The following is an 18,791-nucleotide window of genomic DNA, read 5'->3' as shown; positions in this document are numbered from 1 at the left end:
CTTTGAAATTTTAAATTTATTTTAGTAATATGTTTACTGAGCTGTAAATCTTGATCTCTCTTTCCTGCACAATAGTTAAATCTTCATACTATTTACTAACTGAGATATGAAGATTGAAACTCAAATTTTAAAGAAAAGTAACTATATTTAATGTGCATTTAATGTATTTAATATATTTTACTATTAAAACCACTTCAGAGATGGAAAAATGATAGACAATATTGAGAAAAACATGAAACTAAGGATTTTCCATTTCTTTTTCATTGGAGCCTCAAGCTGTTCAGTTTGATGTAAGATACACAAGCAATTTGTGTTTCTGAAAATGACAAACCTAATTCTATTTTAATGTTGCAAATTGAACAGCAGTAGTCTCTTAAATCTAGAGTGTTGCTCTGAAGGCATAGAGGGAGTGATAAATGCAGTTTATTTTTACCTCTGGAATTTGCCCTTTACCATTTCATTTGCTGGTATGTTGCAGGTTGAATTTTTCCACTTTGCTTTTGTATTCCAGGAGTTGTGTTTGATTCGTTTCCATCCTGCAACAGAAGAAGAGGAAGTTGCCTATATCTCTCTCTACTCCTATTTTAGCAGTCGTGGTCGTTTTGGTGTTGTAGCTAATAACAACAGACATGTCAAGGATCTCTACCTGATCCCCCTGAGTTCTAAGGACCCAATTCCTTCCAAACTCTTGCCCTTTGAGGGACCAGGTAAGCACAAAACAGGGGAGGTTCAATGCTAGGAAAAATCACAAGACAAAAAGCAATCTGAGACAAATTGTTGAATATTTAATGTAATCATTAGCTAATTTTTTTATATAAAGCCAAATTTAAAGTACTTAATTAGGGAAAAACTGGAAATTGAACTCAGCTAAGGGTAAAATTGTCCAAACTTTAGTCTTTCCAACAAGATGCTCTTGTGTCTTAGGAAAATGAGTTTACATGTAAAATCAAGGATGTGGAACAGCCAGTATATTAAAACATGTCAAACAAAACCACAAAAAACTCCCACCCTATTATCAGCAACTCCTAAATTCACAGACTCGAGACCCTTACAAGCCATTCACCATCACTTAATTCAAGCAGGAAACTTACCCCACACAGGAGTCAAGAAGTTGGAGTGAAGACAAAAATAACATTTCTGGTGCTTCCACTGCATTGTCACTGTCCGTGCTGAATTAATCTATACATGCAGTGTGGGGCTCGAGGTGTTTGAAATGTTCTACTCCACTTGAATCAAACTCTAGTCAAATCACTGACTTCAGAAAATCAGTCCTTTGGGGAGGAAGGGACCCATTCCTTAGGGGTAGAATCTTCTATCTTTAGACAAAATTACCTGCAGTAGTGCTTGGTGAGTTTGCCCCATGTTGAATATAGTGACAGAAGAACTGAGAATGAATTCAGCTGTGAAACACCCTTCTACAAAATTTGGAGTCATCTTCATCTAAGGATAAGGAGATGCATAAGCTTAGTTTCCAAAGAAGGATGTAGGTGTTATAGCAAATACCAGGTTGAGAAGCTGAAGAGCTGCAGGCTGCAGTGAAGGCAGAACTCCGTTGTCGTGGCCATGGCAGGCACCACAAGGTAGGTATGGAACAACCAGCAAAAGGAGCTCACCTTCCTGGGAGGCTGACTGAGCTCTACCCCTCAGATACAAGTGTAGCACAAAACTCAATAAAGCATTCTCAGAGCTCTCATGCAGGAGCAACAGTGGCTGGGACAGGTTTTCAACAAGTGGAACATCATGAGTTAAGTGCTGTCCCTTCCTCCATGAGATGGCCAAGGGCACTTGCTCTGTGTCACCAGACAAGATTTTTCTCATACACTTCAAATCTCTTTTATCTGTCCTTGAGCAGTGCACAGACTAGGTGATTGTTTTTAGGTAATAGTTGAAAAGGCAGGATTATTGCTGTCTGAATTACCATATAACTAGAATTGTTGAATCTCAGCATTTCATAGTCTGTAATTTAGCAAAATTTTGAAAGCTAGGTAAAAACTTAATCTCATTTCATAATCAAGATGTGAAAATACCAAATACAGAACATCTTGGCACAGGGATGTAGGCAAAGAATCTTAACACATGCCTTTTTCAGGCAGAAGTAAAGAAATACCATCCTTTTTGGTCAGTAGCACAAGGATGGGATTGGCCATTGAATCTGCTGTAAATGTCTGCTGGTCTGATAAATAACTCAGTTTACCTAATTGTTGCCTCTTGCATTCCTGTGGAAATACCAGCTTTCTGTTTTACACTTCTTTTACTTCTCCATTATGAGTTTCATTTCAAATGAAACTCTTTTCCTTGGATTGAACTTGGCTAATGTAGCCAAACTTTACTATTAGTAAGAGATATTTTTAATGTCACACTGGTTTTGCTGAATTTCAAGTGCAAAAGTATTTGAAAACTGGAAGGAGCTGCTCAGAACAAGTTCAGGTCTCATCTGCAGGTGTTCATGGAGGTAAATTCTGCAAGGCAGGTTTTCAAATTGACATAAATGGTTGTAGGCCAAGCAGATTAAAGGTTAGCAGAAACAAGGTTCCAAGGGGCAGGCAGGCCATGAGATGGAATAGTTTCACTGGAAGATTCTCTAAAAGTTCTGCCATCAATTAACACTTGTTGGAAAATCCTGTGGCAGCCTTTATATCAGCTGTCCTAAGTTGTGTTGTGTTTTAAAAGTGGGTGAAAAGAATCAGGTAAGCTGTTCCTCGTTTTGTGTATTTCTGAAAGCATGTAATGCACACCTTTTTAATGACATCTGATGGAATTTACTGTGTTTTCTTTCTTTCAAGATCAATAAAAATATTTTGTGGAACGTGGTCACTGTCTCCTTAAATTTAATCGTGTGCCTTCCAGTGGAGTCTAGCAAGGCCTGGAAAAGCATTACCTGTAGATGGTCTGTCATACTTAGATAAGTGTGAGCTGAGGGGGGAGGTGGAAGAGGTCAATCAAACCCTGGCACTCCAGAAATCCTAGTTAGAAGTTATTCCAGCTGTATTAGCCCGTTCCATCAGGCACGTATGGATTAGGAATTTCTCCTGTTTTCTGATGGATTGAATTTGGAACACAACTGAGGACTGCGCTAGTACCTAGAAGATCTGCAGAAAACTTTGACGTGGGCGGCTTAAAAACAAAGGAAAATGGAGGATTATCCTGATTCACTGGAGGATTATCCTGATTCATATTTAATTAACTCAGATATTTATTACCAGATCTTATGTGTCATGGGCTCTTCTGCACTGTCCTTTTGCAGTGGTTTACGGTATGTGAATTCATTTCTCTGTTTCACATACACACTTACCACTTCCAGTTGTAAAACGTAGTATAATCAGACTTAATTACTAATAGAAAGTGATTTATTGAGGGATTTAGTGGTGATGGGAATGTAACAATATCTTACATAGCTGGATTTTAATAAAACAGACCTATATCAGCAAAGATTCTGCAAATGCTGATACATCTTTTGGTGGTGGGTTTTGATAGGGACTGTGAGTTTTTATAAAATATGAAGGCATGAATTTTCCTCATGCTGTTTGGAATGCTCTTAAAAAAAACAAATGCACTAAAATTTTACCTGAACTGTGAATGGAGTTTGATGTGTTCAGCTGAGCAGACTTCAGTAGGAAAAGCAGCAGCAGTAGAGGAACGTGGCATTACAAGCCCAAGTTTCTGTGCCAGTCAGTTCCACTCAGCAGAGGACCCTGAACAGGGAGCAGTGTCACAGCAGCAATCTGTAGCCCTGAATTAAGGGGGCACAAATCTGATGACACTTGTCCATTGCTTTCATGGTTAATTAGGACAAATATTTAAATGGCATTGATAAGATACAGATAAAATCTTGTGTTCGTCTCACAGTTTAAATTTCAGCACGTGTGTGCTTAGTCTAATCCCATGGGTCTGTCAGGGATGGGCAGAAGTTGTCTTGAACAGTGCAGGAACAGTGCAGGTCAGCTTTTACCAGCTGCTGCTAACAGGGAAAGATGGGGCCAATAAACACATCAATATGGTAAACTTGATCTAATGAAAAAAATACATTTAAGGCTAGGAAAACAAGTATTAATTCAATACTAGTATTTAGTATATCCTGCTTTAATGGCTTTAGTTACAGGAAGTAACTCAATAAAACCAGACTGGGGATTTCAAATGCATAATAGGATAATAACTGTTATAAATAATTTAACACTGAAAACTACTGACTGCCAGCACAGCTTGCAGCACTTTAAAGCGTGTGTTTGTGAAAGGCAGTCATTGAGCAGTAGTGGCAGACTGCAGTCAACATTTCATTCTTCCTAAAATTAGGCACTTAACCTATTTATGGATATTGAAATAGAACAGGGCTGTAGCCTTTGAAAGCTGCTCTGGTCATGTGTCTTCACTGAAGGAATCATATAGTAATTGATCTCTCTGAACTGAGTGAGTGTAGAAGTCAGCTTAGGCAAAATTTCTAATATTTGTGTAAAATTCCAGTATCAAAATGTAACATTTTAATGGATTTATTCTATGATGACTAAATTCTAAACACAGTAATTTATAACTAATACTATTAACTTGCTGCTGGAATTTTTTGCCTTGAAAGTGTATTAAATTTTTATCCTGTTTCAATTAATGACTTGATCTCTGTTTCTTACAGGGATTCAAACCTGATTTCTCAGTAATTGCTGTTTATTAGATATCCTGTCTGATGAATTTTTGACACCTGTTTATTTCAGTTATTCAGTGTTTGAAATTCATTGTGACTAATTGCATAAATCACAAGTCTGCATGAAATTTGGTAACCAAAACATTTAACAGCAGAACAGCAAATGCTTACTGGCAGCTTCTGGGTGAACTCCTGTTTGTGAGATTGTCTGCACTCACAGGTCGACACCCACCAACTGGGGAGTTGTTATTCATTAACATAAATTTAGGAAAACAGCTGATGTGTTTTCCTCTCTAGATGGTAAATTTAGGAGTCCCAGGAAAACTTCTGAGTTGTTTCACCAGATTAATGAGTGTGTGATGTGGTTTGCTAATGGAATGTGTCTGCTACTGTGAGGTTTGGGGGTTGTGTTGGTATCAAAAGGTTTTTGGTGCTAACAATTAGATATTTAAAATTGTTGCTTAGTGAAAAGTTGATTTAATAAGAACAAGGAACATATATATAAAAGTCTCCTTCTTACGGGATCTTGAATAGAAAGGTCAACAATAGGTCAGAGCTCTCACATTGCCATTTATCCACAGTGAATATTATTTTTTACTTTGCAATATTATCTTTTATTTCTCAGGCTATTTTATATTTCTGTATTACTGCTTCCTTGCTGAATGGAAACCATAGCTAATGGCACATATGGGGAAGGACAGTGGCCCTTTAAGGATGGCCTTTTAAAGGCCATTTAGCCCAGAAGTTAAAAGATTTTCTACATTTGCCACCACTGTGTGTTAGAGGATTTAGTCTCTGCCCTTCATTCTAGGCATGTTTATCTGCCACTGGAACTGCGCATGTAAGAGGAAAAAATACAACAGGCTAGAGACGTTTGCATTTTGCCTCTTTATCTGAAAATTTCTTATCATTTCTGGATACACTTCTCCTTCAAGTCTGAAGCTCTTCACAAAGGAGCAGTTCTGCTCATTGTGTTTTTTACTGACTTATCAAGGCCTGATACCCACCCTGTGTCCTGCTAGCTCCAAGGCCATTCGCCCCCAAACCAGGTGCTGGCCCAGCCAAACGCCTCTCCTGGGCTTGTTCAGGACACCTGCAGTTTCCTTGCTTCTCTCGCTTCTTAAAGTAATGTCTGGCTGGAAAAAAACCACAACAAACTGGAAGTAATTACCAGCTTTAACACTGTTTCCAAACGCTGTTTGATGTGATTTTTTGGTGTTTGTTTAACACCATTATTGGTGTTTGTTTTACTTCGTGACAGACAAAATATTTATAGATTGGTGTCAATGTGGACTTCTAGCACAGATTATATGACACATGGCAATGTTTAACCCAGGTTTTCCCACTTTTCAGTGTCTCTGTGCATATTTGCAAACTAAATGTAAATATTTGATTTTTCAGGAGGAGAGGTGGGGGTAGTTGAACAGTAGAAACAATGTAAAGATACAAAAATAACAGCTTGCTGCAGTTTGAACTCTTGCAGAAACACTTTAACAGAGATGCCTGGTTCTGCAATCCTGTATTAAAAATATTGAGGAAGGAATTTAAACTTTTAAATTTAGGTATAAATATACATAAAAAGAAAGAAATACAAATGTATATGCTTATGCACTAATGAAAATTGCTAATACGCCTGATGGAATTTAGAAAACTGTTACCTTTGTGACTTTTGTACCTGCCACTTTGTAAAATACTAGGTTTCTACTGGAAGCATCATTAAAAATCAGATTTTTACATACACAGTCTTTGTGTTCTCTTTCAGGTCTTGAGTCATCTCGGCCAAATTTAATCCTTGGGTTGGTTATCTGTCAGAAAGGGAAGCGTCCTGCCACTGAGACAGAAAAAATGGAGGAGAAGCGGAGCAGAATTCAAGCACATGAGGAAGCCGAACCATCGCTGTTCTCTAAAGGGCCTCCGGCTTCACAAGAGAAGAAAATGCCAAAATACACACTTTATTCAGGAGACTCCAGCATGAGTACAACACCACCTGGATCTCCTCCTCCACCTCCACCCCCACTTCCCGTTCCAGACACCTCAGCAGTGACACCTTCAGTGTTAAAAATACTGTCGTCCATTAAAAGTGGCCCCACAACTACTGCGACCCCGCCGGTTTCAACAGCCGCTCCTGCCAGCAGCACTGCCACGCACTCGGCGTCCTCAAAGACTGCCACGCCTCTTGAGCACATCCTGCAGACTCTCTTTGGGAAAAAGAAAACTTTCGAGCCTCTTGCCAAGGATTCTGGAACTGTTCAGTCTTCCAGTCAGGAAAGTCAAGCTGCAGCAGATAGCGGGATGCCAGCGGTTCCTCTGTTAGACCCCATTGTGCAGCAGTTTGGGCAGATGTCCAAGGACAAAGCCATAGAAGAGGAGGAGGATGACAGACCTTATGATCCTGAGGAAGAATATGGTCCAGAGAAAGCCTTTGAAATGCAGACTGGTGAAAGTGACAAACGGTACAGTGTGGAAAAGCCATCTACTACAGCAGAACTAGAGGATGAGGCCTATGATCCAGAGGATGAAACTATCTTGGAAGAAGCAAAAGTTACTGTTGATGATTTACCCAACAAAATGTATACAGACAGTAAAAGCAGTTCTTCAGAAACGTCTACTTCATTTGTGCCTGATTTATCTGCATCCTCCTCCTTGGTAGAACAGCAAAAAATGTTGGAAGAATTAAACAAACAAATAGAAGAACAGAAAAGGCAACTAGAGGAACAAGAAGAAGCCCTCAGACAACAAAGAGCAGCTGTTGGTGTTTCAATGGCTCACTTTTCAGTGTCTGATGCTTTAATGTCACCTCCACCAGCAAAAGCTTCCCTAATAAAGCCTGAATTATTCCATCAGGACCAGCAAGCCACACAAAAAGTAGATTTACCTTCATCTTTAAATCAGCAAGCACAAGTTTTAAATCAGGGCTGTGAACCAAGGCAGAACAGAGATCCTCGCCAGGCTCGAAGGATGGCGACAGAGAATGACAGTGCTGATTCTCGAACAAAGCCTCAGGTAGTACAGAATGAGATACCCACAAGAGAAGTCACTCCAGCAGGTTTTCCAAATGCTTTGCAGACTTCACTTGGTAAGGAAGATAATGCTTTAATTTCCACTACTCAGCCCGGGTTTACTGCTGATAATTGGGTTTCATGTGAGCAGACATCTACGATACCCCAGAAAGAGACATCTAACAGCAAATTTGAACACACAATTCAAGTCACTTTGGAAAACTTGAGTCAAACAGCTTCTGGAGATCCTTCTGCTTCCAAACCTATACGTAAAGTGCTGCTTCCAACACCTCCAAGTACATCTTTTCAGCCTAATTTGTCCACATCAAATGACAGCCCGTCTTTGCAAGATATGCATCAAGTGTCATGGTCAAATGAGTCAAAGGAAGCAATGGGAAGGGATTCCTTTTCAAATACAATGTTTCCTCAGCAGGAAAAGGCAGCTGGACACTTTGAACCAGAGATGGGTCTTTCATCCATGCAATATGATGAACAAAGAAATCCTCAGTCTCATCAGTTTGTAGAACAAACTGAATCTGCACCAGTTCAGGGTGAGGGTGGACCTCCCCCACAGCATTTTGAGGAAAAACGAGCATTTTCTATGTCTGGGCAGAAAGGGGGACCTCCAATGATGCTCAATGCACCTGGAGCACCTCATGGACCTAATTTTAGAGGGCCAGCACCACAGTTCTCTGAAGAGCATGGTTTTCCAAATAATGATGGACAAAGAGGACCTCAGTCTGGAAGATTTGGAGGACAAAAGGGTCCCATTCCTTCCTTATTTTCTGCACAGCATGGACCACCTCTTTTTGGTGACAATAGAGGCCCTGCCCCTTCTTACCATGGTGGTCCAAGAGGAATGTCACCATCTCATTTCGAAGATCATAGGGAACCTCACATGGAACAAATGGAATTCTCAGATTCCCAATATGATGAAATGATGGGGCCTCCAGGACAGTTCGAAGGACCAGATTCCCCTCAGTTTATGGGAAACAGAGGACCTTCAGCTTTTCCTTTTGGAGGTCAAAGACGACCAGGTCAGTTTAAAGGACAGAGAGGAGGCCCTCAGTTTGGAGGGCCAAGAGGTCCAGCCCCAGGTCATTTTGGAGGACCAAGAGGGCCTCACCCAAATCAATATGAAGGGCAGAGAGGTCCATCTCCAAATCATATGCCCGGTCCAAGGGGACTTTTGCCACAGCCATATGAAGAACGGAGAGGGAGCCCACCATCCAGATTTTCCAACCAGAGAGGTCCAGGACCACATCAGTTTGGAGGACCAAGAGGAGGCACACCTCCAATGTATCCAGAAGAAGATGAACCTCCTTCTAGATTTCATTACCAGGGTCAGTCACCACAAGGTATGAAACCACCCCCAAGACCACTACTGGACCTTCCAAGCCATCCACCAACTCACAGAAAAGATATGTGGGAGGAAGGTGGACCATCTCTTTCCAATATGTCTGGACAAGGACCTGAGTCCGAAGGACAGTGGTCCACATCTGACTTCCGAGAAGGCAAAAATCCTGACTATAGAGGCCAGACATTTGAAGGGAGACAGAGAGACAGATATGAGGGAGGAAATAAAGATAAGGGTTTGGATCAGCCAGAGCCTCAACAAGCAGATAATCGCCAAGGCAGAGGCTTTGAGGAAAGGCGAAGGGATCGAGAACATGGCAGGCCTTGGGAAAGAGACCGTGGCAGAAACTGGAACAGAGACAGGGACTGGGAGAGACACAGAGACAAGGAATGGGATAAAAATAGAGATAGGAGCCAAAACAAAGATAGAGACAAGGATTCGGAGCGGGGTAAGGACTGGGAAAGAAGCAGAGACCGAGATAGGACAAGAAACAGAGACAGGGACTCTTACAGAAGACGTGATAGGGAGCGATCAAGAAGCAGAGACAGGGATCGCGACAGAGAGAAAGACAGGGACCGGGATCGAAGCCGGGAAAAGGAAAGGGATCGAGACAGAGATCGAGACCGTGACAGGGAAAGAGGGAAAGATCGCAAAGACAGGAGTAAGAGTAGGGAAATTGGTAAAGAGACAAAGCCAGAAACACCGAAGGAAACTCAGAAACCAGCAGAAACTGAAGCTTCATCTTCCAGCACTCAGTCATAGAACTGTAACTGATACTTCCCACAAATAATACACTTTTGCAACACAGCAAGGACTGCACACCTGTAAATACTGTACATATTCTCACCTTTTAAAAAATTCTGTTGTAAAACTGGCCTTACCCGGTGTACTGACAAATTAGCAATTTTTGAACAACTGTGAATGAAAATAATCAGATAGATGGAAAGCAAGAACATATTGGACTTTCACTTGCTGCATTTTGTGCATAATGTTTTTCTTATAAAGATTCACTATGTTACCTGTACTGAAATTTTGTTTTTTCTACTTGCATCTTTATCTTAAAGTTTCCATTTACAGAACAGAAATGGAAAAAGACTAAGAAGAGCATATTGCTTTTTGAGATTATAAAGTTATGTTTTCCAGTAACTTGAATTGTAATTTTATAGGAGAATTTAATCCAGACCTGAGGAGCCATACCTTTACGTCTCATTTACGTGATATTTTGGTGTCAAAATTGTTTATACAGCACACACTAAAAATGTTGGTGTCATGTTTCTTTTACAATGGAAGGGTCATGTGTTTAGGAAAAGGCTGCAAAAGAACAGTGTTAATAATTACTGGTGACTGATGGAGGATTTGAAAATGGAATGTTATAAGCTTAAAGTGCACTATCTTCCTTTTATATACACATATTTGGGGTCTGGAATCCATCTGTTAAGTGTACAGCAAAGAAACATGTCATAGTTATTTTTCGTGAGGTTTTAAATATCCCATGTTTACAAAACTGTCATTAAAGAAAATACAAGAATAGCACCTTTATATCCAGCAAAACTTATAAAAGCATTTATTTCAAAAAGTGGTAAACCAAAGGAAGGAAGAGCATTTGGTTAAATAGGCCACTAAATCTGTTACTTCAATTGAACTGGTTTAGTGGAGCATTTTTTTGTTTTGTTTAGGTTTTGCAGAATTTTTCCACAGAGTTAAGGAATGTCCCAATTTGACTGAACTTTTCATTATAGAAATGCTCTTTCATTCTAAAAGGGCTCTTGAAAAATAAATGAAACTGTTCTTTTGTTAGGCCCTACTTAGACTGGCAGTGTATATAAAACTCCCCACTGAAGAAGATACAGCTGCATTAAAGTTTAAATTACGGTGGTACATCATGTTGTGATTGAAGAAGGACATTTTTCACGGTGAAATACATCACATTGCTACTACCCATGTAGTCCTCAAGCATGTAATTCTGAAGTGTGAAATAAACCCCCACTAGTTTATTTGAATGTGTAAATTAACAGCTAGGTAAATATTTTGGTATTTCGCTAAAATAGATTTGGAAATGTAAAGTTGGATTCCTGTAAACATTTTGCATCTTGAGGACTATATTACAGGTAGGGTATGTGTCACCACAGTCACATTGAGGTCTTGTACATCCAGGATTTGCTGGCTGAAATGATCATCTGTGTCCTGAAGCCAAGGGAAAGAAAAGAAATCATATTAAATGCAAACATCAGCTATGGTGTAAGATTTTTTTCTTAATGAGATGTTTCTAATTTAAAGACATACATGAAAGTATGCAAAATGTGTGTTTGTTTAGGTTTACTTGATAGAAATTTCTGTAAATTGTATTTTATATGGCAAAATATATCACTGTACATTAAAATATGGGACTTCACAGGTTTTTGTTACTGTAAGTAGAATAAACACCTACAGAGAACTGTTGTCCATTTCTTAAATGTGTATGTGTATATTATTTTTTACATTTTGTTATTTCTCAACAAACCATGAGAGACTGATGGCACACGGGTTTTGTTTTCTCATAGTTTAATGACAGACGTTTTGCAGGATGTCACAGCCAGCCAATGTTTGATTGCAGGCCCTCTAAAAAAGAGCAAAAATGTGTGCTAATAATTCTTTTATCAGTTCTAAGGCATCCCCTAATTTATTTTGAAGGGTTTTTTTTTACATTTGAATCAGTGCTTGGAATGCAAAGATTTTGATAAATCTTTTTTTCTGTAAAAACCCCTGCAAATTATAGAACAATATAAGCAGAAATGTTATTATATCTATAAAAGGCTGTACTATTCCAACTGTGAGCATTGTAAAGGGAGGTGTGGAGGAGGATTAAAGAAGCAGGAAATTTTGTAATGAGTTCAGTGCACAAAACTGCCTTTAAAATTTCTGGGTTCGTGTCTAGAGGGAAGTCACTAGTGAGACTGTCGGACTGTGGCTGCATTTCATGGAAATGTCAATGCACATTGCCTTGGGACCTTTTTTCCTCTCACTTTTCCCATCCGTACCCCGGGGCGGGATGGACCGGGCACCCACCGCTGCCCCGGTCGGGCTCTCCCCGCGGGGTTCGGGGCTGAGGCGGCCCCAGAGTCCCTCGTGGGGAGTGACAGCGATTCCCGTTAATCCAGCTGGTTTTTCCCGTTAATCCAGCTGGTTTTTCCCGTTAATCCAGCTGGTTTTGTTGCCTTCTCCTTCTCGCACCAGTGGCTCTGGTTTGCCTGCCCCGTGCCTGGCGCTGCTGTGGGTGCAGGTGGGGCAGTCCCCTCAGCGCGGCTGAGCCCTGGCCGTTGCTCTCTATGCGCTTTCCGTTAGCCACAAACCCAAGCGACAGAGTTTAAGCAGCCAGTAGGTTTAATTAGTTAAAATTTGGCATAACGGCGTGTACACAGCCAAGCACCGCAAACAACTAAAACAGTAACGCGTGTGTCCAGAACCTGAAATACGCCTGTAAAGACACACTGCAGCCACATATTCTCTTCCCCTGTCTCCTCCGTTCGGGATCAATTTCAGCCCTGAGGGGGCCGGGCGGGGGCGGGGCCGGGGCCGGCCCCGCCTCAGGGGGGCGTGGCGGGGGCGTGGCGCGCGCGGCCCCGCGCGCGGGCGGCGGTTACGCGCAGCCGTTGGCGGCGGCGCGCGGCGCGCTCGGCAGCGCTCGGCCGGGCTGAGGGGCCGCGCGTCCCCTCCCGGCCCGCCCCGCCCGGCCCTGCCCGCCCCGGCTCCCCACGGCTGCCCCCGGCCGCGGGCAACCCGCTCCCGCCCGCCCGGGCTGCCCCGCCGCCGTCCGGGCGCTGTCTCAGGGGGTGCCAGGCCGCAGAGTGCCCGCTGCCTCCCCGCCGAGGCCGGGGCGGGGACAGGTGAAGGCCGTTTGTCGTGAGCAGCTGTGCTGGAGGGGGAGGGAGGGTCTCACCCGGGGGGGGAGACATGGTCAGGGTGTCAGGTACCCCGCCAGCGGCAGCTTGGTCCCTACTCTGTTATCTCGCCAATCAGTGTTAAGTGCAATTTTTTCTGCCTTTGGGTGTTTTTATTTTTTTTTTTAATGGATAGTACTGACAATTGTTGAAGGTTTTATGGTTTTCTGTTGAAAGGGACATTGGTAACTGATTAGGTTTGCTGTAGCCATGTCAGGATCAGCCCCCGAGGAGCCTCAGACCATTCCTCAGAGCCCAGCTAGTGTTCCTGACCCCGCTCCCGTTGCTGTCGGACCTGGAGGCTCAAGTGACAGTTCCTTTGGTGAGCAAAACCTTGGCTTCTCCACCCCCGAGGCCAGCCTGGTGGAGATGATGGACATTGAGTACACCCAGCTGCAGCACATACTTTGCTCACACACGGAGGCGCAGAGTAGCGAAGGTGAAGTGGAAGCCAGGCTCAGCGCTTTCTCCTCGCCTGGCCCCTCTGCAGACCCCCCTCTGCAGCAGCCCTCCCCCAGCACCAGTCAGGACGGGGGCTCATCCAGCAGCTCTGGGAACCAGTCGGTCTGCCCAGTGACCTGTCAGTCAGGCTTGCCTTGTGACAGCTACTGGCCGAGTTCTAACCCACACCTGGGCTATGCTGACTTGCAGGAGCTCAGGATGATGTTGCTTAGCGAGTCCAACCTCCCTGGGAACCAAAGAGAGAAAGCGCCCAGCAGTGGTAGCTCTGTAGAGGTCTCGGGATGCAGTGTAGCAAAAGCTAAACAGGGTGAAAATTTCTTGGGGGAGAATAAGGAAAACATATTTGTTGAAAATTCGGCACTGGCACCAGAGGTTAGATCTAAACCTGCAGTCAGAGCCCGGTTGGAAGACAGATTCAACAGCAGCCCGACAGAAAACCCCAGATGTCAAGAACCCCAAGAATCTGGAGTAACTCTTAACAAGTGTGTTGCAATTACTTTTAGTTTATGTTGTTAAACTATGTGTCTTGTAGTTCAAAAGTGATTTGCTAAGTGAAACCTAAGAATAGTGCTTGTTTTAATATATGACAAGGATGGGTTGGGCTTTGTTAAACTGTGCCACCAAACGTGGCTGCAACTCAGTGAGCTCAGCTTAGGCCCCTCTGTTTATTGCATAAATGGTACAGCATGGAGTTCCAAAATTAATTACTTTACAACTTTATTCTCGATAACATGTACTGTAAATAAAGGTGAGAGAACATTACCTAGTTTCAATATGCAGCTTGCTAAAAGCAAAGTAGACTTTTGATCATGATAATAATCATAATAATAATAATTGATTTGGGTTATAATGTGGAGGCCTGACTATTGGGAAAACTTTGAGCAAAAATATTGTTTTACAACCTAAACCTGTACCAATCTTAATGTGTTGACAAAATGTTTTATTGAGGTGTGAAGCACCTTGTTACTGCACAGAATAAAATACCTCCTTGGCTGATTTTTCTTTTATTTGGCCTCTGAAGTGGGCAGTGTGGCAATAACTGTGATTTCTGCTTACAGTAAATGAAAGTGGTTTCTTGGTGATAGTTTCTAGAATATTTGTAGCTGTACTTTATTTCTGCACTCATTTCCAAGCAGTGAGCCTGGTGTGTTTTCTGTGTTTGTTTTTGTGTGAAGTTTAGTGACACTGATCCGCCAGCCCTCAGAAGTGGTGGGTGTTCCTCTTCACCAGCAAGGGAACAGGTGTGCTGCACTAGGGAAAAACAAGGCTGCACCTGCCACACATTCCTTGCCTTTTACTTACCCGTTCTTTACCATGAATGCATGTTCTGCTGCTGGAAGTGCTAATCCTTCCCAAGCACAGGTAACTCCTCTGCCAAGTTCCAGTGCATGGAACTTGTGTGTGAACTTCCTGGGTGTGGTAGAATTCCAAAGGTTTATGGTAGGGTGTGTCTGGGTTTGAATAGGGGTGATCAGAGGGATCTCTAATGCAATTGATTATTCATCTTTAAGACAATCAAGTCACTTCTGTGGCATTTGTAACTACGTGTGTCCCAGTAATGAGCAAATTTGTTTTTTACTAGAGTTTATCAGTTTATCATCAGATTCATCTGTGCAAGACAAGCAGGAGACCATTTTCTATAGTTCCTTTCTTTCTAATTCATTTTGGTGATAAAGATATTTCCCCCTCCACGACTTGCAGTAACCTCTGAAGCAAAGGCACTGAGAAATGTCAGAAGTATCCCCAAAATTCATCACTCTGTCAAAACCCCATGGTTGTGCATATTTGGAATTTATTCTGCCTGAAGAAGTAATTTAAGAAGCTAACAGAAAGATATCAAAATATTCCCTTTTGTTTTAATGTATATAGTCCTGTAAGTATTTCCTTTTTGTTTTCACAGACCTGTGGAACATCTTGCACTATTTTGGAAGCTGCCAAACATCAAGACCTTGGGATACCCAAGACATTCCCTTTTCTCTATCAGGAAGTTGAATCCACAAAACAGACAGTAGGTGCTATAAATAAAGCTTTGCCTGAGGAAGTTTGGATTAAAGTTGGAGGTAAACCATTTATCTTCTTTTCTCTTAGTTTTCTCTTGGTCTTCAAATTTAATTTTCTGAATATGTGTCTTTTCTGGAATTAATATGATTTTAATGAATGTGGGAGGTGAGGTTTTTATGGCAGAGATGCTCAATAGGCAACATAGAGCTAGATTTCTGCAAGAAAGTTCAACACCTATGAGTTGAGCTATACTGTTGAAATTGTTTAGCATTTTGTTTACTCACAACTCCCTGAAAAATTCACCTCCCTCTCAAACTGAGACACACTTCTGGCTTGAAATGAGTAGAGCTGAGGTTACAAAGTACCTTTGAAAATCTGGGTCAGCAGCTGGTTTCTTTAGAATCATAGAACCAAGGTTGGGAAAGACTTCCAAGATCACTGAGTCCAGCCTTTGACCGAACACCACCAAACCCCATGGCAGAGGGCCACATTCTCTGACCCCAAAGCTTCAAAGATTATTCCACATAAATAAACCACCAAAAAATCCTTTCCATGATCGCTATTTTCAGTTCAGTGGGAGACTAATAAATAGGTGATTCTTTCCATCTTTATTTTTCCAACAAGACACCTTATGCAAGCAAGCCATAAACAGAAGTTGCAGCCGGATAAATCTGTTGGATCCGAACATGGATCGCAAACCCCTCGGTGAGATCCGGAACGCCCGGGACAACGCCCAGAGCACTGCAGCTGCCCAGGGCCCCTGGCAGTCAGCACAGCCCAGCTCCAGTGTGCAGGTACAGAGTGGTTCCCAGGATGGAAGCGCCCAGAGAAGGGAAAGGCACAACCGCCTGGAGAGAGACAGGAGGTAATTCTGGGAGCAGGGGCCATGAAACACCTCTTGAAGCCTGAAATACTGGTACTGCAATACTCTGATTGCCCAGAGGAAATGTAAACTTGACATACTTTGTGTTAGCTCTAAGAAAAAGCAGTGCAGGACGTGAGGATTTGGTGCTTGTTAGAGGGAAAAAAAAATCTTTCGTTGTGGTTGTCTTTGTGGTTTTATTCTGTAAACAAACAAAGAGATTTCAAAACATTTCATCCATTCTGTAAAGATAAGGTGACTTGTGTGTAACAAAACGAATACACAAAGCTTGCAGCAAACAAAGCAGTCCCCAAAGCCCATGGCTGGTAGCACATGGGAACAATCTTCCTGTTTTCTGTATTTTTCCCTTCCCTCTGGCCCGTGGTTGGTAATTCTGGGTGTTTGCCTCAGGCGCAGGATCCGGGTTTGTTGTGACGAGCTCAATCTCCTCGTTCCCTTCTGCACGATTGACACTGACAAGGCAACAACTTTGCAGTGGACAACTGCATTCCTCAAGTACATTCAGGAAAGGCACGGCGACTCCCTGAAGCAGGTTTGAAATCTCATTTCATTTTTGGTCTTGATAAAAATGGAGATGTTTTAAGGCTGTCATAATGTATAACTGAGATGCAAAGTTCTGCTTGATGCTGTTTGTGGAGGACCCACCATGTCCTTGAACCTTATTTTTTATTTCTTTCAGCTGTTTGAGTTCAGTAGTGAGACATGACAGGCTGTCCTCAGTCAGTGTTTTCAAATCAGATTTTACAATTAATTTTTTATAGTTACCCAGGTCCTGGGCATGATTCTGTTTGGACAACAATATAAATTTAAGTCGTCTTCAATCATTCCTCCCCTCCTTCATTTTCTCTATTTCCTACTTTTTTCACTGGTTTCTAGTTAGTTCAAGGAGGGGATCACAGCCACATCCCCACGCTGTATTGAGTGGGTGAGCAGAGTTAAAGGGTTACATACCTTAAAAGCAGCTCCCATTCTTCTCAGTAGTAGTTGCAGCTCCAGAGTAATTCTGGCTCTGCCAAGAATTTTAGGAGGGTGTGTATTGGAAAACCTGCTGGTCTAGATATTGCTATAACCCTCTTCCTTCCTAATGAAGGCACTAATGAAACAAAAGCATCCATCTCAAGTAAATATCTACATTAAATATAACATTTATCTTTTGTATTTTGATTTTTTTTTAGGAATTTGAGACTGTGTTCTGTGGTAAAACAGGCAGGAGATTAAAAATTGGAAGACCAGACTCGTGTGTAATGTGTCCAGCACAGGAAAACCGCACAGCTATGGAGACCAAATAGCCTGAGCTGCCCACCCTGCACTGTGTGACAATAGTCCAAACTGTGCTTTATTCTTTGCATTTACATGCTGAATAGGAATTTGAAAGTGTAACTTGTAAATATATATATAAATAGAAATTTAGAGGAAACATTCTTTATTGCAAATGGAAATGGAAGTTAACTACCAGCAATGGAAATCAGTGCCCTGCTCAAGGGGCTTTGGGACCAGAAACTACCAGAAAATGTCATGACTAATTATTTTAACCCTTTAGTTGTGCAAAATCCACTTGTCAGCCTGCTTTGGGGTCTATTTAATTGTTTGCTTTTACTTTCTTTTTTAAAGATGATGCACTTTCTTTTTTGAAGATGATGCACTTTCTTTTTTAAAGATGGAAGAATTGTAGGACATCCATCTGCCTGTTCTTTTAATGGCTAGATGCAAACTCATCCTTCCAGTGTAAAAAGAAACTGAAGTTACCATATAATGCCCATTTTTCCATTTCCAATGTAAATATTGTATTGGTTATTTGGACAAATGCATAGTTTCTAAACTGTGCGTATTATGAATTTTGCATTTGCATACATATTTAACATAATTAGCTTCAAAGGGCTCTGCAATGGTGTTGGCATTTTTAATTTCAATACTATTTTTAATATCTGCTGCCCAACTGTCCAACAGGTTCTTGTGTTGTTACTTTAGACCAAAAGTGGCATATTTTAAACAGTAGATATTTAAATGCACAAACTATTTTTATATTTAAAGAGAAATATGATGCTTTGTTCACAGGCTTTGGCATATAGGACAGAATAGAACTGTGTGTGAGCTGAGAGTGGTTTTATTAATTTTTTTAAATAGATGATGCTAGCAAGTTTTAAAGTATAAAAAGTTCTACCAAAATTAATACTGGTTTAAATCACGGATAAGAACAATTGTGCAGCAATTTATGCCCAAACAATCCTAGTAAAACCAGCTCTGGAAAATGGAGTTTAGCCAAGTTAATTTGATTTGTATAATGACACTTACAACATCAAAAAGAAAAGGTTAAAAAAAATCTCCTTTTATTTTTACAACAGTTCATACAGGTGGTTTTGGCTGGACTTTAAAAAGCATCCTTTGTTAGGTGGGGATCCATCACAATTACTGTGCAAATAGCTGAAGTAGAGGTCGTGAAAATGCTGTTACTTCATTTCCTTCATTATCATATGGAATTATACAAAAATTCTTCCCTGGAAATTAAAATATTTACATTACTCCTTTTGCAGAATTTGCTTGC

At 41.5% G+C, this 18,791-nt stretch overlaps 2 protein-coding genes across 4 annotated transcripts in view; both read left to right on the top strand.

The window, feature by feature from the left end:
- Positions 1-11,452, top strand: part of DIDO1 (death inducer-obliterator 1) — a 45,759-nt gene extending 34,307 nt beyond the window's left edge. The window contains exons 16-17 of one of the 3 annotated variants that reach the window (XM_063404312.1): positions 512-707; positions 6,393-11,452. In XM_063404312.1, coding sequence (XP_063260382.1) covers positions 512-707; positions 6,393-9,748 — 3,552 coding nt within the window. In that variant the 3' untranslated portion in view covers positions 9,749-11,452. Of the gene's footprint in view, positions 1-511; positions 2,811-6,392 lie in introns of those variants that run through there. The other 2 variants (XM_063404311.1, XM_063404313.1) reach the window with 2 other exon arrangements.
- Positions 11,453-12,857: 1,405 nt separating this feature from the next.
- Positions 12,858-17,559, top strand: TCFL5 (transcription factor like 5). Its single transcript, XM_063404309.1, has 6 exons — positions 12,858-13,847; positions 14,541-14,727; positions 15,266-15,425; positions 15,991-16,231; positions 16,640-16,781; positions 17,425-17,559. Exons 1-6 carry the CDS (start codon positions 13,114-13,116, stop codon positions 17,536-17,538), a joined length of 1,578 nt encoding a protein of 525 aa, XP_063260379.1. The 5' UTR covers positions 12,858-13,113; the 3' UTR covers positions 17,539-17,559.
- The last annotated feature ends 1,232 nt before the right edge of the window (positions 17,560-18,791 follow it).

This window comes from Prinia subflava, chromosome 8 (assembly GCF_021018805.1).
Source record: "Prinia subflava isolate CZ2003 ecotype Zambia chromosome 8, Cam_Psub_1.2, whole genome shotgun sequence".
In the NCBI taxonomy this organism is placed as follows: domain Eukaryota; kingdom Metazoa; phylum Chordata; class Aves; order Passeriformes; family Cisticolidae; genus Prinia; species Prinia subflava.
This window is presented reverse-complemented; position numbering and strand designations above follow the sequence as displayed.

Excerpts from the sequence above, each read along its gene's own strand:
- TCFL5 (XM_063404309.1), top strand. The coding sequence starts at position 13,114 with ATGTCAGGATCAGCCCCCGAGGAGCCTCAGACCATTCCTCAGAGCCCA. Across the intron at positions 16,232-16,639 it reads CGCCTGGAGAGAGACAGGAG|GCGCAGGATCCGGGTTTGTT; the intron begins GTAATTCTGGGA and ends TGTTTGCCTCAG. Across the intron at positions 16,782-17,424 it reads ACGGCGACTCCCTGAAGCAG|GAATTTGAGACTGTGTTCTG; the intron begins GTTTGAAATCTC and ends ATTTTTTTTTAG.